Here is a 25,745-nt window from a genome sequence, read left to right as displayed (position 1 = left end):
ATACTGACTCACACTGTATACTGACCCACACTGTGTATACTGACCCTCACTGTATACTAACCCACACTGTGTATAATGACCCACACTGTGCACTGACCCTAACTGTGCATACTGACCCACACTGTGCATACTGACCCACACTGTGCATACTGACCCACACTGTGTATACTGACCAACACTGTGTATAATGACCCACACTGAGTACTGACCAACACTGTGTATAATGGCCCACAGTGTGTACTGACCCAAACTGTGTACTGACCTACACTGTGTATACTGACCCACACTGAGTATACTGACTCACACTGTGTGTACTGACCCACACTGTGTATACTGACCCATACTGTGTATACTGACTCACACTGTAAACTGACCCACACTGTGTGTACTGACCCACTGTGTATACTGACCCACACTGTATATACTGACCCACAGTATGTACTGACCCACACTGTGTATACTGACCCACATTGTGTATACTGACCCACAGCGTGTACTGACCCGCACTGTGTATACTGACCCACACTGTGTATACTGACCCACAGTATGTACTGACCCACATTGTGTATACTGACCAACAGCGTGCACTGACCCGCACTGTGTATACTGATCCACACTGTGTATACTGGCCCACACTGTGTACTGACCCACACTGTGTGTACTGACCCACACTGAGTATACTGACTCACACTGTGTATACTGACCCACCCTGTACTGACCCACACTGTGTATACTGACCCACACTGTGTACTGACCCACACTGTAAACTGACCCACACTGTGTATACTGACCCACACTGTGTATACTGACCCACAGTGTGTACTGACCCGCACTGTGTATACTGGCCCACACTGTGTACTGACCCACGCTGTATACTGACCCACACTGCATATACTGACCCACATTGTGTATACTGACCCACCCTGTACTGACCCACACTGTGTATACTGACCCACCCTGTACTGACCCCCTCTGTGTATATTGACCCACACTGTGTACACTGACTCACACTGTGTATACTGACCAACACTGTGTATAATGACCCACACTGAGTACTGACCAACACTGTGTATAATGGCCCACAGTGTGTACTGACCCAAACTGTGTACTGACCTACACTGTGTATACTGACCCATACTGTGTATACTGACTCACACTGTAAACTGACCCACACTGTGTGTACTGACCCACTGTGTATACTGACCCACACTGTGTATACTGACCCACAGTATGTACTGACCCACACTGTGTATACTGACCCACATTGTGTATACTGACCCACAGCGTGTACTGACCCGCACTGTGTATACTGACCCACACTGTGTATACTGACCCACAGTATGTACTGACCCACATTGTGTATACTGACCAACAGCGTGCACTGACCCGCACTGTGTATACTGATCCACACTGTGTATACTGGCCCACACTGTGTACTGACCCACACTGTGTGTACTGACCCACACTGTGTATACTGCCCCACAGTATGTACTGACACACACTGTGTATACTGACCCACACTGTGTATACTGACCCACAGTATGTACTGACCCACACTGTGTATACTGACCCACACTGTGTATACCGACCCTTACTGTGTGTACTCACCCACACTGTGTATACTGAGCCACATTGTGTAATGACCCTAACTGTGCATACTCACCCACACTGTGCATACTGACCCACACTGTGTATACTGACCCACACTGTGTATAATGGCCCACAGTGTGCACTGACCCACAGTGTGTACTGACCCACACTGTGTATACTGACCCACACAGTGTATACTGACCCACACTGAGTACTGACCCACACTGTGTACTGACCCACACTGTGTACTGACCCACACTGTGTATACTGGCCCACACTGTGTACTGACCCACGCTGTAAACTGACCCACACTGCATATACTGACCCACATTGTGTATACTGACCCACCCTGTACTGACCCACACTGTGTATACTGACCCACCCTGTACTGACCCCCTCTGTGTATATTGACCCACACTGTGTACACTGACTCACACTGTATACTGACCCACACTGTGTATACTGACGCACTCTGTGTATACTGACCCACACTGTGTATACTGACCCTCAATGTGTACTGACCCACAGTTGGTATACTGACCCACTGTATATACTGACCCACACTGTGTATACTGACCCACAGTGTATACTGACCCACACTGTATATACTGACCCTCACTGTGTATACTGACTCACACTGTTTATACTGACCCACCCTGTACTGACCCACACTGTGTATACTGACCCACGCTGTATACTGACCCGCAGACACTGTGTGTACTGACCCACACTGTGTATACTGACCCAGACTGTGTGTACTGACGCACACTGTGTATACTGATGCACACTGTGTATACTGACCCACACTGTGTATACTGACCCTCAATGTGTATACTGACTCACACTGTGTATACTGACCCACCCTGTACTGACCCACACTGTGTATACTGACTCACACTGTATACTGACCCACACTGTATACTGACCCGCACACACTGTGTGTACTGACCCACACTGTGTACTGACCCCCTCTGTGTATATTGACCCACACTGTGTACACTGACCCACCCTGTACTGACCCACACTGTGTGTACTGACTCACATTGTGTATACTGACTCACACTGTGCATACTGACCCACACTGTGTATACTGACCCACAGTATATACTGACCCACATTGTGTATACTGACCCACACTATATACTGACCCACACTGTGTATACTGACGCATACAGTGTATACTGACCCACACTTTGTACTGACCCACACTGTGTATACCGACCCACACTTTGTACTGACCCACACTGTGTATACTGACCCACACTGTGTACTGACCCACACTGTGTACTGACCCACACTGTGTATACCGACCCATACTTTGTATTGACCCACACTGTGTATATTGACGCACAATGTGTATTCTGACCCACACTGTGCATACTGACCCTCACTGTGTGTACTGACTCACACTGTGTATACTGACCCACACTGTGTATACTGACCCTACTGACCCTCACTGTGTATACTGACCCTCACTGTGTGTACTGAGCCACACTGTGTATACTGACCCACAGTATGTACTGACCCACACTGTGTATACTGACCCACACTGTGTATACCGACCCTCACTGTGTATACCGACCCTCACTGTGTGTACTGACCCACACTGTGTATACTGACTCACACTGTATACTGACCCACACTGTGTATACTGACCCTCACTGTATACTAACCCACACTGTGTATAATGACCCACACTGTGTACTGACCCTAACTGTGCATACTGACCCACACTGTGTATAATGACCCACACTGAGTACTGACCAACACTGTGTATACCGACCCATACTTTGTATTGACCCACACTGTGTATATTGACGCACAATGTGTATTCTGACCCACACTGTGCATACTGACCCTCACTGTGTGTACTGACCCACACTGTGTATACTGACCAACACTGTGTATAATGACCCACACTGAGTACTGACCAACACTGTGTATAATGGCCCACAGTGTGTACTGACCCAAACTGTGTACTGACCTACACTGTGTATACTGACCCATACTGTGTATACTGACTCACACTGTAAACTGACCCACACTGTGTGTACTGACCCACTGTGTATACTGACCCACACTGTGTATACTGACCCACAGTATGTACTGACCCACACTGTGTATACTGACCCACATTGTGTATACTGACCCACAGCGTGTACTGACCCGCACTGTGTATACTGACCCACACTGTGTATACTGACCCACAGTATGTACTGACCCACATTGTGTATACTGACCAACAGCGTGCACTGACCCGCACTGTGTATACTGATCCACACTGTGTATACTGACCCACACTGTGTACTGACCCACACTGTGTACTGACCCACACTGTGTATACCGACCCATACTTTGTATTGACCCACACTGTGTATATTGACGCACAATGTGTATTCTGACCCACACTGTGCATACTGACCCTCACTGTGTGTACTGACTCACACTGTGTATACTGACCCACACTGTGTATACTGACCCTACTGACCCTCACTGTGTATACTGACCCTCACTGTGTGTACTGAGCCACACTGTGTATACTGACCCACAGTATGTACTGACCCACACTGTGTATACTGACCCACACTGTGTATACCGACCCTCACTGTGTATACCGACCCTCACTGTGTGTACTGACCCACACTGTGTATACTGACTCACACTGTATACTGACCCACACTGTGTATACTGACCCTCACTGTATACTAACCCACACTGTGTATAATGACCCACACTGTGCACTGACCCTAACTGTGCATACTGACCCACACTGTGTATAATGACCCACACTGTGTACTGACCCACACTGTGTATACCGACCCATACTTTGTATTGACCCACACTGTGTATATTGACGCACAATGTGTATTCTGACCCACACTGTGCATACTGACCCTCACTGTGTGTACTGACCCACACTGTGTATACTGACCAACACTGTGTATAATGACCCACACTGAGTACTGACCAACACTGTGTATAATGGCCCACAGTGTGTACTGACCCAAACTGTGTACTGACCTACACTGTGTATACTGACCCATACTGTGTATACTGACTCACACTGTAAACTGACCCACACTGTGTGTACTGACCCACTGTGTATACTGACCCACACTGTGTATACTGACCCACAGTATGTACTGACCCACACTGTGTATACTGACCCACATTGTGTATACTGACCCACAGCGTGTACTGACCCGCACTGTGTATACTGACCCACACTGTGTATACTGACCCACAGTATGTACTGACCCACATTGTGTATACTGACCAACAGCGTGCACTGACCCGCACTGTGTATACTGATCCACACTGTGTATACTGGCCCACACTGTGTACTGACCCACACTGTGTGTACTGACCCACACTGTGTATACTGCCCCACAGTATGTACTGACACACACTGTGTATACTGACCCACACTGTGTATACTGACCCACAGTATGTACTGACCCACACTGTGTATACTGACCCACACTGTGTATACCGACCCTTACTGTGTGTACTCACCCACACTGTGTATACTGAGCCACATTGTGTAATGACCCTAACTGTGCATACTCACCCACACTGTGCATACTGACCCACACTGTGTATACTGACCCACACTGTGTATAATGGCCCACAGTGTGCACTGACCCACAGTGTGTACTGACCCACACTGTGTATACTGACCCACACAGTGTATACTGACCCACACTGAGTACTGACCCACACTGTGTACTGACCCACACTGTGTACTGACCCACACTGTGTATACTGACCCACACTGAGTATACTGACCCACACTGTGTACTGACCCACACTGTGTATACTGACCCTTACTGTGTGTACTCACCCACACTGTGTATACTGAGCCACATTGTGTAATGACCCTAACTGTGCATACTCACCCACACTGTGCATACTGACCCACACTGTGTATACTGACCCACACTGTGTATAATGGCCCACAGTGTGCACTGACCCACAGTGTGTACTGACCCACACTGTGTATACTGACCCACACAGTGTATACTGACCCACACTGAGTACTGACCCACACTGTGTACTGACCCACACTGTGTACTGACCCACACTGTGTATACTGGCCCACACTGTGTACTGACCCACGCTGTATACTGACCCACACTGCATATACTGACCCACATTGTGTATACTGACCCACCCTGTACTGACCCACACTGTGTATACTGACCCACCCTGTACTGACCCCCTCTGTGTATATTGACCCACACTGTGTACACTGACTCACACTGTATACTGACCCACACTGTGTATACTGACGCACTCTGTGTATACTGACCCACACTGTGTATACTGACCCTCAATGTGTACTGACCCACAGTTGGTATACTGACCCACTGTATATACTGACCCACACTGTGTATACTGACCCACAGTGTATACTGACCCACACTGTATATACTGACCCTCACTGTGTATACTGACTCACACTGTTTATACTGACCCACCCTGTACTGACCCACACTGTGTATACTGACCCACGCTGTATACTGACCCGCAGACACTGTGTGTACTGACCCACACTGTGTATACTGACCCAGACTGTGTGTACTGACGCACACTGTGTATACTGATGCACACTGTGTATACTGACCCACACTGTGTATACTGACCCTCAATGTGTATACTGACTCACATTGTGTATACTGACCCACCCTGTACTGACCCACACTGTGTATACTGACTCACACTGTATACTGACCCACACTGTATACTGACCCGCACACACTGTGTGTACTGACCCACACTGTGTACTGACCCCCTCTGTGTATATTGACCCACACTGTGTACACTGACCCACCCTGTACTGACCCACACTGTGTGTACTGACTCACATTGTGTATACTGACCCACACTGTGCATACAGACCCACACTGTGTATACTGACCCACAGTATATACTGACCCACATTGTGTATACTGACCCACACTATATACTGACCCACACTGTGTATACTGACGCATACAGTGTATACTGACCCACACTTTGTACTGACCCACACTGTGTATACCGACCCACACTTTGTACTGACCCACACTGTGTATACTGACCCACACTGTGTACTGACCCACACTGTGTACTGACCCACACTGTGTATACCGACCCATACTTTGTATTGACCCACACTGTGTATATTGACGCACAATGTGTATTCTGACCCACACTGTGCATACTGACCCTCACTGTGTGTACTGACTCACACTGTGTATACTGACCCACACTGTGTATACTGACCCTACTGACCCTCACTGTGTATACTGACCCTCACTGTGTGTACTGAGCCACACTGTGTATACTGACCCACAGTATGTACTGACCCACACTGTGTATACTGACCCACACTGTGTATACCGACCCTCACTGTGTATACCGACCCTCACTGTGTGTACTGACCCACACTGTGTATACTGACTCACACTGTATACTGACCCACACTGTGTATACTGACCCTCACTGTATACTAACCCACACTGTGTATAATGACCCACACTGTGTACTGACCCTAACTGTGCATACTGACCCACACTGTGCATACTGACCCACACTGTGTATACTGACCAACACTGTGTATAATGACCCACACTGAGTACTGACCAACACTGTGTATAATGGCCCACAGTGTGTACTGACCCAAACTGTGTACTGACCTACACTGTGTATACTGACCCATACTGTGTATACTGACTCACACTGTAAACTGACCCACACTGTGTGTACTGACCCACTGTGTATACTGACCCACACTGTGTATACTGACCCACAGTATGTACTGACCCACACTGTGTATACTGACCCACACAGTGTATACTGACCCACACTGAGTACTGACCCACACTGTGTACTGACCCACACTGTGTACTGACCCACACTGTGTATACTGACCCACACTGAGTATACTGACCCACACTGTGTACTGACCCACACTGTGTATACTGACCCACACTGAGTATACTGACCCACACTGTGTATACTGACCCACACTGTGTATACTGACCCACACTGTAAACTGACCAACACTGTGTATAATGGCCCACAGTGTGTACTGACCCACACTGTGTACTGACCCACACTGTGTATACTGGCCCACACTGTGTACTGACCCACACTGTGTACTGACCCACACTGTGTGTAATGACCCACACTGTGTATACTAACCCACAGTATGTACTGACACACACTGTGTATACTGACCCACACTGTGTATACTGACCCACAGTATGTACTGACCCACACTGTGTATACTGAGCCACACTGTGTAATGACCCACACTGTGCATACTGACCCACACTGTGCATACTGACCCACACTGTGTATAATGGCCCACAGTGTGCACTGACCCACAGTGTGTACTGACCCACACTGTGTACTGACCCACACTGTGTATACTGACTCACACTGTGTATACTGACCCACACTGTGTATACTGACCCACACTGTGTACTGACCCACATTGTAAACTGACCCACACTCTGTGTACTGACCCACTGTGTATACTGACCCACAGTATGTACTGACCCACACTGTGTATACTGACCCACACTGTGTATACTGACCCACACTGTGTACTGACCCGCACTGTGTATACTGACCCACACAGTGTATACTGGCCCACACTGTGTACTGACCCACACTGTGTATACTGACCCACACTATGTACTGACCCACACTGTGTATACTGACCCACACTGTGTATACTGACCCACAGTATGTACTGACCCACATTGTGTATACTGACCCACACTGTGTATACTGACCCACAGTATGTACTGACCCACACTGTGCATACTGACCCACAGTATGTACTGACCCACACTGTGTATACTGACCCACACTGTGTATACTGACCCACAGTGCGTACTGACCCACACTGTGTATACTGACTCACACTGTGTATACTGGCCCACACTGTGTACTGACCCACACTGTGTATACTGACCCACAGTATGTACTGACCCACACTGTGTATACTGACCCACACTGTGTTACTGACCCACACTGTGTATACTGACCCACAGTGCATACTGACGCACACTGTGTATACTGACCCACACTGTGTATACTGACTCACACTGTGTATACTGACTCACACTGTGTATACTGACGCACACTGTGTACTGGCCCACACTGTGTGTACTGACCCACACTGTATATACTGACCCACACTGTGTATACTGACCCACCCTGTACTGACCCACACTGTGTGTACTGACCCACACTGTGTATACTGACCCACACTGTGTATACTGACGCATAGTGTATACTGACCCACACTGTGTATACTGACCCACAGTGCATACTGACGCACACTGTGTATACTGACTCACACTGTGTATACTGACTCACACTGTATATACTGACGCACACTGTGTATACTGGCCCACACTGTGTATACTGACCCACCCTGTACTGACCCACACTGTGTGTACTGACCCACACTGTGTATACTGACCCACACTGTGTATACTGACGCATAGTGTATACTGACCCACACTGTGTATACTGATGCATAGTGTATACTGACCCACACTGTGTATACTGACCCACAGTGCATACTGACGCACACTGTGTATACTGACTCACATTGTGTATACTGACTCACACTGTATATACTGACGCACACTGTGTATACTGGCCCACACTGTGTATACTGACCCACACTGTGTATGCTGACCCACCCTGTACTGACCCACACTGTGTGTACTGACCCACACTGTGTATACTGACCCACACTGTGTATACTGACGCATAGTGTATACTGACCCACACTGTGTATACTGATGCATAGTGTATACTGACCCACACTGTGTATACTGACCCACAGTGCATACTGACGCACACTGTGTATACTGACCCACACTGTGTATACTGACTCACACTGTGTATACTGACTCACACTGTGTATACTGACGCACACTGTGTATACTGGCCCACACTGTGTACTGACCCACACTGTGTATACTGACCCACACTGTGTATACTGACCCACCCTGTACTGACCCACACTGTGTGTACTGACCCACACTGTGTATACTGACCCACACTGTGTATACTGACGCATAGTGTATACTGACCCACACTGTGTATACTGATGCACACTGTGTATACTGACCCACACTGTGTATACTGACCCTCAATGTGTATACTGACTCAACCTGTACTGACCCACACTGTGTATACTGACTCACACTGTATACTGACCCACACTGTTTACTGACCCGCACTGTATACTGACCCGCACTGTATACTGACCCACTGTGTACACTGTCCCACACTGTGTATACTGACCCACAGTATGTACTGACCCACACTGTGTATACTGACCCACATTGTGTATACTGACCCACAGTATGTACTGACCCACACTGTGTATACTGACCCACAGTATGTACTGACCCACACTGTGTATACTGACCCTTACTGTGTAGTGACCCACGCTGTGTGTACTGACCCACGTTGTATACTGACCCACACTGCATATACTGAACTACACTGTGTATACTGACCCACCCTGCACTGACCCACACTGTGTATACTGACGCACTCTGTGTATACTGACCCACACTGTGTATACTGACCCTCAATGTGTACTGACCCACAGTTTGTATACTGACGCACTCTGTGTATACTGACCCACACTGTGTATACTGACCCTCAATGTGTACTGACCCACAGTTTGTATACTGACCCACTCTATATACTGACCCACGCTGTGTATACTGACCCACAGTGTATACTGACCCACACTGTGTACACTGACCCTCACTGTGTATACTGACTCACACTGTGTATACTGACCCACCCTGTACTGACCCACACTGTGTGTACTGACCCACACTGTATACTGACCCGCAGACACTGTGTGTACTGACCCACACTGTGTATACTGACCCAGACTGTGTATACTGACGCATACAGTGTATACAGACCCACACTGTGTATACTGATGCACACTGTGTATACTGACCCTCAATGTGTATACTGACTCACACTGTGTATACTGACCCACCCTGTACTGACCCACACTGTGTATACTGACCCACAGTGTGTACTGACCCACACTGTGCATACTGACCCACACTGTGTATACTGACCCACAGTATATACTGACCCACTGTGTACACTGTCCCACACTGTGTATACTGACCCACAGTATGTACTGACCCACACTGTGTATACTGACCCACATTGTGTATACTGACCCACAGTATGTACTGACCCACACTGTGTATACTGACCCACAGTATGTACTGACCCACACTGTGTATACTGACTCTTACTGTGTAGTGACCCACGCTGTGTGTACTGACCCACGTTGTATACTGACCCACACTGCATATACTGAACCACACTGTGTATACTGACCCACCCTGCACTGACCCACACTGTGTATACTGACGCACTCTGTGTATACTGACCCACACTGTGTATACTGACCCTCAATGTGTACTGACCCACAGTTTGTATACTGACCCACTCTATATACTGACCCACGCTGTGTATACTGACCCACAGTGTATACTGACCCACACTGTGTACACTGACCCTCACTGTGTATACTGACTCACACTGTGTATACTGACCCACCCTGTACTGACCCACACTGTGTGTACTGACCCACACTGTATACTGACCCGCAGACACTGTGTGTACTGACCCACACTGTGTATACTGACCCAGACTGTGTATACTGACGCATACAGTGTATACTGACCCACACTGTGTATACTGATGCACACTGTGTATACTGACCCTCAATGTGTATACTGACTCACACTGTGTATACTGACCCACCCTGTACTGACCCACACTGTGTATACTGACCCACAGTGTGTACTGACCCACACTGTGCATACTGACCCACACTGTGTATACTGACCCACAGTATATACTGACCCACTGTGTACACTGTCCCACACTGTGTATACTGACCCACAGTATGTACTGACCCACACTGTGTATACTGACCCACATTGTGTATACTGACCCACAGTATGTACTGACCCACACTGTGTATACTGACCCACAGTATGTACTGACCCACACTGTGTATACTGACTCTTACTGTGTAGTGACCCACGCTGTGTGTACTGACCCACGTTGTATACTGACCCACACTGCATATACTGAACCACACTGTGTATACTGACCCACCCTGCACTGACCCACACTGTGTATACTGACGCACTCTGTGTATACTGACCCACACTGTGTATACTGACCCTCAATGTGTACTGACCCACAGTTTGTATACTGACCCACTCTATATACTGACCCACGCTGTGTATACTGACCCACAGTGTATACTGACCCACACTGTGTACACTGACCCTCACTGTGTATACTGACTCACACTGTGTATACTGACCCACCCTGTACTGACCCACACTGTGTGTACTGACCCACACTGTATACTGACCCGCAGACACTGTGTGTACTGACCCACACTGTGTATACTGACCCAGACTGTGTATACTGACGCATACAGTGTATACTGACCCACACTGTGTATACTGATGCACACTGTGTATACTGACCCTCAATGTGTATACTGACTCACACTGTGTATACTGACCCACCCTGTACTGACCCACACTGTGTATACTGACCCACAGTGTGTACTGACCCACACTGTGCATACTGACCCACACTGTGTATACTGACCCACAGTATATACTGACCCACATTGTGTATACTCACCCACACTATATACTGACCCACACTGTGTATACTGACGCATACAGTGTATACTGACCCACACTTTGTACTGACCCACACTGTGTATACCGACCCACACTTTGTACTGACCCACACAGTGTATACTGACCCACACTGTGTACTGACCCACACTGTGTATACCGACCCATACTTTGTATTGACCCACACTGTGTATACTGACGCACAATGTGTATTCTGACCCACACTGTGCTTACTGACCCTCATTGTGTGTACTGACCCACACTGTGTATACTGAGCCACACTGTGCATACTGAGCCACAGTGTGTACTGACCCACAGTTTGTATACTGACCCACTGCGTATACTGACCCACACTGTGTATACTGATCCACAGTGTGTACTGACAGTCACTGTGTATACTGACCCACACTGTGTATACTGACCCTCACTGTGTATACTGACTCACACAGTGTATACTGACCCACACTGTGTCTACTGACCCTACTGACCCTCACTGTGTATACTGACCCACGGTGTGTATACTGACCCACTGTGTACACTGTCCCACACTGTGTATACTGACCCACATTGTGTATACTGACTCACACTGTGTATACTGACCCACCCTGTACTGACCCACAGTATGTACTGACCCACACTGTGTATACTGACCCTCACTGTGTAGTGACCCACGCTGTGTGTACTGACCCACACTGCATATACTGACCCACACTGTGTATACTGACCCACACTGTGTATACTGACTCACACTGTATACTGACCCACACTGTATACTGACCCGCACACACTGTGTGTACTGACCCACACTGTGTACTGACCCACACTGTGTATATTGACCCACACTGTGTATATTGACCCACACTATGTACACTGACTCACACTGTATACTGACCCACACTGTGTATACTGACCCACACTGTGTACTGACCCACACTGTGTATACTGATGCACACTGTGTATACTGACCCTCAATGTGTACACTGACTCACACTATGTATACTGACCCACCCTGTACTGACCCACACTGAGTATACTGACTCACACTGTATACTGACCCACACTGTATACTGACCTGCACACACTGTGTGTACTGACCCACACTGTGTACTGACCCACACTGTGCATACTGACTCACACTGTATACTGACCCACTCTGTGTGTACTGACCCACACTGTATACTGACCCATACTGTGTACTGACCCTCACTACGTATACTGACCCACACTGTGTATACGGACCGACACTGTGTATACTGACCCACACTGTGTATACTGACCCACACTGTGTATACTGACGCATACAGTGTATACTGACCCACACTGTGTATACTGATGCACACCGTGTATACTGACCCACACTATGTATACTGACCCTCAATGTGTATACTGACTCACACTGTGTATACTGACCCACCCTGTACTGACCCACACTGTGTATACTGACTCACACTGTATACTGACCCACACTGTATACTGACCCGCACACACTGTGTCTGACCCACACTGTGTACTGACCCACACTGTGTATACTGACTCACACTGTATACTGACCTACTCTGTGTGTACTGACCCACACTGTATACTGACCCACACTATGTGTACTGACCCACACTGTATACTGAACCACACACACTGTGTATACTGACCCACACTATGTATACTGACCGACTCTGTATACTGACCCATACTGTGTACTGACCCTCACTACGTATACTGACCCACACTGTGTATACTGACCCACACTATGTATACTGACCCTCACTGTGTATACTAACTCGCACTGTGTGTACTGACCCACAAAGTGTACTGACCCACACCGTGTATACTGGCCCACACTGTGTACTGACCCACACTGTGTACTGACCCACACTGTGTATACTGACGCTTACAGTGTATACTGATCCACACTGTGTACTGACCCACACTGAGTATACCGACCCACACTTTGTACTGACCCACACTGTGTATCCTGACCCACACTGTGTATACTGACGCACAATGTGTATTCTGATCCACACTGTGTATACTGACCCTCACTGTGTATACTGACCCACACTGTATGTACTGACCCACACTGTGTTTACTGACCCACATTGTGTACTGACCCACACTGTATACTGACCCACACTGTGTGTAGTGACCCACTGTGTATACTGACCCACACTGTGTATACTGACCCACAGTATGTACTGACCCACACTGTGTGTACTGACCTACTGTGTATACTGACCCATACTGTGTATACTGACCCACATTGTGTACTGACCCACACTGTATACTGACCCACACTGTGTGTACTGACCCACTGTGTATACTGTCCCACACTGTGTATACTGACCCACAGTATGTACTGACCCACACTGTGTATACTGACCCACACTGTGTATACTGACCCACATTGTGTATACTGACCCACAGTGTGTACTGACCCACACTGTGCATACAGACCCACACTGTGCATACTGACCCACACTGTGTGTACTGACCCACACTGAGTATACTGACTCACACTGTGCAGACTGACCCACCCTGTACTGACCCACACTGTGTATACTGACCCACATTGTGTATAGTGACCCACACTGTGTACTGACCCACACTGTGTATACCGACCCACACTGTGTATTGACCCACACTGTGTATACTGACGCACAATGTGTATTCTGACACACACTGTGCATACTGACCCTCACTGTGTATACTGACCCAAACTGTGTGTACTGACCCACACTGTGTATACTGACCCACACTGAGTATACTGACTCACACTGTGTATACTGATCCACCCTGTACTGACCCACACTGTGTTTACTGACCCACATTGTGTACTGACCCACACTGTATACTGACCCACACTGTGTACTGACCCACTGTGTATACTGACCCACACTGTGTATACTGACCCACAGTATGTACTGACCCACACTGTATACTGACCCACACTGTGTGTACTGACCCACATTGTGTACTGACCCACACTGTATACTGACCCACACTGTGTGTACTGACCCACTGTGTATACTGACCCACACTGTGTGTACTGACCCACATTGTGTACTGACCCACACTGTATACTGACCCACACTGTGTGTACTGACCCACTGTGTATACTGACCCACACTGTGTATACTGACCCACACTGTGTATACTGACCCACAGTGTGTACTGACCCACACTGTGCATACTGACCCACACTGTGCATACTGACCCACACTGTGTACTGACTCACATTGTGTATACTGACCCACACTGTGTATACTGACCCACAGTATATACTGACCCACACTATATACTGACCCACACTGTGTATACTGACGCATACAGTGTATACTGACCCACACTTTGTACTGACCCACACTGTGTATACTGACCCACACTATGTATACTGACCGACTCTGTATACTGACCCATACTGTGTACTGACCCTCACTACGTATACTGACCCACACTGTGTATACTGACCCACACTATGTATACTGACCCTCACTGTGTATACTAACTCGCACTGTGTGTACTGACCCACAAAGTGTACTGACCCACACCGTGTATACTGGCCCACACTGTGTACTGACCCACACTGTGTATACTGACGCTTACAGTGTATACTGATCCACACTGTGTACTGACCCACACTGAGTATACCGACCCACACTTTGTACTGACCCACACTGTGTATCCTGACCCACACTGTGTATACTGACCCACACTATATATTGACCCACACAGTGTATACTGACGCATACAGTATATACTGACCCACACTGTGTATTGACCCACACTGTGTATACTGATCCACACTGTGTACTGACCCACACTGTGTACTGACCCACACTGTGTATACTGACGCACAATGTGTATTCTGATCCACACTGTGTATACTGACCCTCACTGTGTATACTGACCCACACTGTAAGTACTGACCCACACTGTGTTTACTGACCCACATTGTGTGTACTGACCCACTGTGTATACTGACCCACACTGTGTGTACTGACCCACATTGTGTACTGACCCACACTGTATACTGACCCACACTGTGTGTACTGACCCACTGTGTATACTGTCCCACTTGTGTATACTGACCCACAGTATGTACTGACCCACACTGTGTATACTGACCCACACTGTGTATACTGACCCACATTGTGTATACTGACCCACAGTGTGTACTGACCCACACTGTGCATACTGACCCACACTGTGCATACTGACCCACACTGTGTGTACTGACCCACACTGAGTATACTGACTCACACTGTGTAGACTGACCCACCCTGTACTGACCCACACTGTGTATACTGACCCACATTGTGTATAGTGACCCACACTGTGTACTGACCCACACTGTGTATACCGACCCACACTGTGTATTGACCCACACTGTGTATACTGACGCACAATGTGTATTCTGACACACACTGTGCATACTGACCCTCACTGTCTATACTGACCCAAACTGTGTGTACTGACCCACACTGTGTATACTGACCCACACTGAGTATACTGACTCACACTGTGTATACTGACCCACCCTGTACTGACCCACACTGTGTTTACTGACCCACATTGTGTACTGACCCACACTGTATACTGACCCACACTGTGTACTGACCCACTGTGTATACTGACCCACACTGTGTATACTGACCCACAGTATGTACTGACCCACACTGTGTGTACTGACCCACTGTGTATACTGACCCACACTGTGTGTGCTGACCCACATTGTGTACTGACCCACACTGTATACTGACCCACACTGTGTGTACTGACCCACTGTGTATACTGACCCACACTGTGTATACTGACCCACACTGTGTATACTGACCCACAGTGTGTACTGACCCACACTGTGCATACTGACCCACACTGTGCATACTGACCCACACTGTGTACTGACTCACATTGTGTATACTGACCCACACTGTGTATACTGACCCACAGTATATACTGACCCACACTATATACTGACCCACACTGTGTATACTGACGCATACAGTGTATACTGACCCACACTTTGTACTGACCCACACTGTGTATACTGACCCACACTATGTATACTGACCGACTCTGTATACTGACCCATACTGTGTACTGACCCTCACTACGTATACTGACCCACACTGTGTATACTGACCCACACTATGTATACTGACCCTCACTGTGTATACTAACTCGCACTGTGTGTACTGACCCACAAAGTGTACTGACCCACACCGTGTATACTGGCCCACACTGTGTACTGACCCACACTGTGTATACTGACGCTTACAGTGTATACTGATCCACACTGTGTACTGACCCACACTGAGTATACCGACCCACACTTTGTACTGACCCACACTGTGTATCCTGACCCACACTGTGTATACTGACCCACACTATATATTGACTCACATAGTGTATACTGACGCATACAGTATATACTGACCCACACTGTGTATTGACCCACACTGTGTATACTGATCCACACTGTGTACTGACCCACACTGTGTACTGACCCACACTGTGTATACTGACGCACAATGTGTATTCTGATCCACACTGTGTATACTGACCCTCACTGTGTATACTGACCCACACTGTATGTACTGATCCACACTGTGTTTACTGACCCACATTGTGTGTACTGACCCACTGTGTATACTGACCCACACTGTGTGTACTGACCCACATTGTGTACTGACCCACACTGTATACTGACCCACACTGTGTGTACTGACCCACTGTGTATACTGTCCCACACTGTGTATACTGACCCACAGTATGTACTGACCCACACTGTGTATACTGACCCACACTGTGTATACTGACCCACATTGTGTATACTGACCCACAGTGTGTACTGACCCACACTGTGCATACTGACCCACACTGTGCATACTGACCCACACTGTGTATACTGACCCACACTGAGTATACTGACTCACACTGTGTAGACTGACCCACCCTGTACTGACCCACACTGTGTATACTGACCCACATTGTGTATAGTGACCCACACTGTGTACTGACCCACACTGTGTATACCGACCCACACTGTGTATTGACCCACACTGTGTATACTGACGCACAATGTGTATTCTGACACACACTGTGCATACTGACCCTCACTGTGTATACTGACCCAAACTGTGTGTACTGACCCACACTGTGTATACTGACCCACACTGAGTATACTGACTCACACTGTGTATACTGACCCACCCTGTACTGACCCACACTGTGTTTACTGACCCACATTGTGTACTGACCCACACTGTATACTGACCCACACTGTGTGTACTGACCCACTGTGTATACTGACCCACACTGTGTATACTGACCCACAGTATGTACTGACCCACACTGTGTGTACTGACCCACTGTGTATACTGACCCACACTGTGTGTACTGACCCACATTGTGTACTGACCCACACTGTATACTGACCCACACTGTGTGTACTGACCCACTGTGTATACTGACCCACACTGTGTATACTGACCCACACTGTGTGTACTGACCCACAGTGTGTACTGACCCACACTGTGCATACTGACCCACACTGTGCATACTGACCCACACTGTGTACTGACTCACATTGTGTATACTGACCCACACTGTGTATACTGACCCACAGTATATACTGACCCACACTATATACTGACCCACACTGTGTATACTGACGCATACAGTGTATACTGACCCACACTTTGTACTGACCCACACTGTGTATACTGACCCACACTTTGTACTGACCCACACTGTGTATACTGACCCACAATGTGTACTGACCCACACTGTGCATACTGACCCACACTGTGTATACTGACCCACAGTATGTACTGACCCACACTGTGTATACTGACCCACACTGTGTATACTGACCCACAGTGCGTACTGACCCACACTGTCTATACTGACCCACACTGTGTATACTGACTCACACTGTGTATACTGACCCACACTGAGTATACTGACTCACACTGTGTATACTGACCCACCCTGTGTATACTGACCCACACTGTGTACTGACCCACACTGTGTATAATGACCCACCCTGTACTGACCCACACTGTGTATACTGACCCACAGTGTGAATACTGACCCACACTGTGTATACTGACCCACACTGTATACTGACCCGCACACACTGTGTGTACTGACCCACACTGTGTATACTGACCCACACTGTGTACTGACCCACACTGTGTGTACCGACCCACACTGTGTATACTGACCCACACTTTGTACTGACCCACACAGCGTGTACTGACCCACACTGTATACTGACCCACACACACTGTGTATGCTGACCCACACTGTGTATATTGACCCACACTGTGTATACTGACCCATACTGTGTGTACTGATACATACTGTCTACTGACCCTCACTGTGTGTAATGATCCACACTGTGTGCTGACCCTCACTGTGTGTACTGACTCTCACTGTGTGTACTGACCCTCACTGTTTACTGACCCTCACTGTGTGTACTGACCCTCACTGTGTGTACTGACCCTCACTGTGTGTACTGACTCCCACTGTGTGTACTGACTCTCACTGTGTGTACTGACCCACACTCACTCTCTATGATGCAGATTCGTGAGTAATTATTGATGGTATGTTACGTCTATCTGTTTCAGGTTCAAATCGATCCCTCCGGACTGTACATTGCCACCAGCTGCTCTGATAAGAACCTCTCCATCTTTGACTTTTACACTGGCGAGTGTGTTGCCACCATGTTTGGCCACTCAGGTAAGAGGTTGCGCTCAAACCCACCACCAGGTAGCGGCCTGCTGTTAACTGTCCTCGCTTGATTATTGGTGCTTCCAAAACAATTGTGGCCCTCCTGTTTTCAAATATGTTCGCCCTCCATCCCCCACTTGCAAGCTTCATCGTCCATCAATCGGAAGCTCTCAGCGTGTCGATGCCTGGTTGTGTGAGGGAGCGGAAGATTTATCCTATCTCCAGGAGAGCAGGGAAGGCAGAGGGTGGAACAACTACATCACTGGGACTCGGAAGGAAGTTGGAAAGATTAGCTGTCAGCAGGGAGACTGGCGAGGCAGTAGGATGGGGCAGTTGGGGTTACTGCTCGTAAGGAGGGCAAGTGAGGCACAGGGGGTGTCTGTAGGCTTATCGAAGAGGGAATCAAGCCCCGGACGGCAGTCGAAGTGCAGGAAGGCTGAGGATTGCGGAAGGGTTGTGCTAGCAATTTGGGAGTGCAGAGTACCCACGAGGGGAGAAATGAAGGAAGGCATGACAACAGGAGAGAGCGGGGGGAAGGAGAAAATAAGGAAAAAAGGGAAAATTGGAGTGCTGGACTCGGGTCCAGAGCGGCAGCCAAAACCTGCACACGAGTGGACAGAGCGAGACTCCAGTTAAATAGGCCTGGTTATGTAGCAAGATTATGACACACACATATCCTGGTTGTAAGCGGGGAATAGAGAGGAGGCAATAGGAGGGAATCCAGCGTTACGAGGTCCCGCGGTGTAATAAAGTTGATGTAGATAGGGTGGGGTCAGGTTGGAGCATTAACAAACCGATGTCCGGGTTCGGAGACAGTTGTGGAGGGCGGGTGAAGTCCAGGAGCTATTTGAAGGGTAGAGTATCGGAGGACGCACTACCAGAGATATCTCTGTGGGAATGAAGATAGAGGAGGCATGCAGAATTGATCGCGGGGCAGAAAAACCATGGCAAAGTGTTATGTTGTATACGCGTAAATAACTGACAAACTGAGCCAGGAGTAATGTAACTTAACTTAACTGTGCTTTTATACAACCCAAAATGGAGTCACCAAACCAGCATGAACCAGCATGAGTACAGCAGTGTGTGAATAGCTCCCACAGGGTCCTAATACAATCCTGTGAGCTGTAACAAAGAAATAGAATATGGACACTGTCATGTATCTCACACTACTGTACATAACTGTATCTTACCATGCTCTACATGACTGTAACTAGAGATGACCTGTAACCACTAGCTTATCTTACCATCAGGGGTGCACTTGCAGGAGACACTGGATACCTGTCCCAGACAGGTATATAAGGACAGGTCTCAGGCAAGTGTGGCATTGAAGAGCTGTGTAATAAAGGTACAGGTCCTGAGTGACCTTGACTTCAGTATGTGCCTCATGTGAATCTGTACTGCAGGGACAGGACTTTACAGTGGCGACGAGTTACGGGATTACAGAATCCACAGAATGGCGAACAACGGCTCAGAGGAAAAATACAATGCTGGAGATAATTGGGAGGACTTTATAGAAAGGCTGCAGCAAAGCTTCGTAACCAAAGACTAGTTCGGCGACGATAAAGCAGACAAGAGAAGAGCCCATCTCTTGACCAGCTATGGCTCGAAAACATACGCCTTAATGAAGGACCTGCTGGCACCCGAGAAACCAGCAAGCAAGTCGTTTGAAGAGTTGAGCACACTGGTAAGAGACCACCTGAAGCCAGCGAGCAGCCTACACATGGCCAGACACCGGTTCTACAACTACAGACGCTATGTGGCCCAGAGCATACCCGATTTCGTGGTGGAACTTCAGAGGTTGGCTAGCTTATGTGAGTTATCCAATGAACTAAGGCGAGAAGTACTGAGAGACTTTTTTATTGAAGGAATAGGCCACGCAGGCATATTCTGAAAGCTCATAGAGACCAAGAACTTGACCCTAGAGGCAGCAGCACTGGTTGCACAGACATTCTTGGCAGGAGAAGAAGAGACGAGATTGATCTACACTGCAGGCACGACAACTAACAAAACATCGGAACAAGGGGTTCACAGCGTGAAACGAGCCGCTACCCCCACACACAGACAAAGGCAGGAGAGCAGGCCCTCAACAGCAGGCAGTGGCACCAGAAGCCATCAAGGGCCACATGAACGGCCTTTCACACCTCATCAACCCACAATGCGAGCAATCAACTACAAACTGAGAGAAGCTCAAGAGAGATCAGCCAGACACAGCTCATCCTTTGGAAACAATGGAAGCGGTCTGTGCTGGAGATGTGGGGGAAGGCACTCATCAAGGGGGTATCGATTTCAGCATGCTGTTTGCAGAAACTGTGACTATACAGGGCATCTGGCCCGCATGTGCAGAAAAATGGCAGCTCGGCTGGTATACGAATCAGAAGGGTCGGAAAGTGGACCAGAAGACAGTGGGGACAGTACCTGGGACACCAAGGTACAGCGGGTCAACACGATCAATGGCCACTGCTCTTACAACAAGACGCCTCCAATAATGATGAGGGTTCTACTCAACGGGTTACCCGTCAACATGGAGCTGGATACGGGAGCGAGTCAATCTCTCATGGGCGCTCAACAATTTGAACAGCTGTGGCTGCACAAAAGAGACAGACCAAAGCTCACAAGGGTCGACACCAAACTAAGGACCTATACCAAAGAAATCGTCCCAGTCCTTGACAGCGCCATGCTCTCAGTCACACACAAAGGGACAGTGAACCGACTTCCCCTGTGGATTGTCCCCGGAGTTCTCCCAGCACTGCTGGTGAGAAGCTGGCTGGCAAAACTAAACTGGAAATGGGATGATGTTCACGCCATGTCATCAGAGGAACGGACCTCCTGTTCAACAGTTTTAAGTCGATTTGAACATCTCTTTCAGCCAGGTGTGGGCACTTTCAAAGGGGCTAAAGTCAAAATCTACATCACACAGGATGCTAGACCGGTCCATCACAAGGCTAGAGCTGTGCCCTATGTGATGAGGGAAAGATTGAACATGAGCTGGACAGGCTTCTGCGGGAAGGCATTATATCACCTGTGGAATTTAGCGACTGGGCAAGTCCCATCGTTCCAGTCATGAAGCCTGATGGATCCGTACGAATCTGTGGGGATTACAAGTCTACCATAAACAGAGTCTCCCTACAGGACCAATACCAGCTACCCAGAGCAGAGGACTTATTTGCCACATTGGCTGGAGGAAAATTTTTCTCAAAACTAGATCTCACATCTGCGTATATGACGCAAGAATTGACCGACAAGTCTAAGCTACTCACCACCATCAATACACATTGAGGCCTTTTCATGTACAATTGATGCCCATTCGGCATCTGGTCGGCAGCTGCTATATTCCAGTGCAACATGGAGAGCCTGCTCAAGTCCATCCTGGGGTCGGTTGTGTTTCAAGACGACATACTCATCACGGGCAGGGACACCGACTCTCATCTCCGCAATTTGGAGGAAGTACTAAAGCGATTGGAACGGGTAGGCCTAAGAGTTAAGAAATCCAAGTGCCTGTTTCTCGCACCCGAGGTTGAATTTTTGGGCAGAAGGATTGTCGCTGATGGAATCCGCCCAACAGAATCCAAAACCGAAGCAAATCGTCTGGCACCCAGGCCCGGAATGTCTCAGAACTGCGTGCCTTTCTCGGGCTACTCAATTACTTTGGGAACTTTACGCAGAACTTAAGCATGCTGCTGGAGCCTCTCCACATGCTACTCAGAAAGGGGTGCGATTGGTTTTGAGGGGACGCCCAAGAACGCGTCTTCAATAAGGCACGCAACCTTCTGTGTTCCAACAGTATTTTGGCTTTCTTTGATCCAGGTAAAAAGCTAGTTCTCACATGCGTCAGCGTACGGGGTCGGGTGTATTTCACAACATGTCAATAGTGCGGGCAAATTACAACCCATTGCCTATGCCTCCAGGTCACTTTCGCGGGCGGAGCGCGGGTACGGAATGGTGGAGAAGGAGGCACTCGCGTGCGTGTACGGTGTCAAAAAGATGCACCAATACCTTTTCGGGGTCAAGTTCGCGTCAGAAACCGACCACAAGCCCCTCACATCCCTACTATCCGAGAGCAAGGCAATAAACGCCAACGCCTCGGCGCGCATTCAACGGTGGGCACTCATGCTGGCCTCTTACAATTACACCATAAGGCACAGACCAGGCACAGACAACTGTGCCGACGCGCTTAGCAGGCTACCCCTGGTGACCACGGAAGGGTCTGACGAACAGGACTGTGAGATAGTCATGGCAATCAATGCCTTTGAGTCCACAGGTTCGCCCATGACGGCTCGCCAAATCAGAGCCTGGACGACCAGCGACCCCACGTTATCCCTAGTAAAAAGATGTGTCTTAACTGGTGACTGGGCAGAGGCTCGTGATGCCTGCCCTGAGGAGATCAAACCTTTCCATAGGCACATGCATGAGCTGTCACTACAAGCAGACTGCCTGATGTGGGGCAGCCGAGTAGTTATGCCTCTGCGAGGCAGAGAGGCATTTGTCCGGGAGCTCCACCGCGAACATCCGGGGATCGTTCTCATGAAGGCCATAGCCAGTTCCCACGTCTGGTGGCCTGGCATTGACGCAGACTTGGAGCTCTGCGTCAGACGGTGCACCATTTGTGCCCAACTCATAAATGCCCCCAGGGAGGCCCCCCTGAGGCCCTGGCCCACCAAACCGTGGTCGTGGGTGCACGTAGACTATGCGGGCCTATTCATGGGCAAAATGTTCCTTGTTGTTGTAGATGCATTTTCTAAGTGGGTTGAATGCACCATTTTAAACTCGAGCAACACCTCCACCACTGTGGAGAGCCTTGGAACCATGTTCGCAATGCACGGCATTCCTGACATATTGATCAGTGATAATGGTCCGTGCTTCACCAGCGCAGAATTCCAAGATTTTATGAGTGACCACGTCATAAATCACGTTAGGACGGCACCGTTCAAACCGGCCTCCAACGGCCAGGCAGAACGAGCAGTGCAGATCATTAAACAAGGCATGCACAAAATCCAAGGTCCTACGCTGCAGGGCCGCCTGTCGCGACTGCTGCTGGCATACAGATCTCGTCCACATTCATTGACTGGAGTTCCCCTCGCGCAACTATTGATGAAACGGACCTTAAAGACAAGGCTGTCATTAATCCTTCCAGTCATGCATGAAATCGTTGAGGCAAAGCGCCGTAAGCTAACCGAGTACCATGACCAAAATTCGAGGGGGAGTTGGAATGAGATAAGGGACAAAGTGTTTGTGCTAAACTATGGCAGGGGTCCCAAATGGCTTGCAGGGACAGTAACAGGCAAGGAAGGAAACAGGCTACTGGTGGTACAAATGGACAATGGCCAAACCTGCCGGAGGCATGTAAACCAAGTCAAAAGCAGATTTACCAACAACACTGCGGAACCAGAGGCAGACTACAATGTGGAACTCGCACCACACCTGGTGGACAGACAGAGGGAACAACCTGAGGAAAGGGCAATCCCAACAGACAGCCCAGGCGAGACACCAACAATCATACTGAACGAAACAGACAGCCCAGGCGAGATACCAGCAATCACACCGAAAGAAAAACAGGCACCAAGGCAAACAACTGAACCACAACTAAGACGCTCCACACGAGAGCGTAGACCACCTGAGAGACTGAATCTATAAAGACAATAAGACCTTGGGGGAGGGTGATGTCATGTATCTCACACTACTGTACATAACTGTATC

The 25,745-nt window shown here is 48.6% G+C and overlaps 1 protein-coding gene across 1 annotated transcript in view; it reads left to right on the top strand.

Moving 5' to 3' along the window:
* mapkbp1 (mitogen-activated protein kinase binding protein 1) overlaps window positions 1-25,745 on the top strand; it is a 284,611-nt gene that overhangs the window by 195,777 nt on the left and 63,089 nt on the right. The window contains exon 13 of the mRNA XM_070878826.1: window positions 19,949-20,060. Within this exon, the coding sequence (XP_070734927.1) occupies window positions 19,949-20,060 (112 nt within the window). The remainder of the gene's footprint in view (window positions 1-19,948; window positions 20,061-25,745) is intronic.

This window comes from Pristiophorus japonicus, chromosome 4 (assembly GCF_044704955.1).
Source record: "Pristiophorus japonicus isolate sPriJap1 chromosome 4, sPriJap1.hap1, whole genome shotgun sequence".
Classification (NCBI taxonomy): Eukaryota; Metazoa; Chordata; class Chondrichthyes; family Pristiophoridae; genus Pristiophorus; species Pristiophorus japonicus.
Note: the sequence above shows the minus strand (reverse complement) of the source record. Positions and strands in the feature narration are given on the sequence as shown.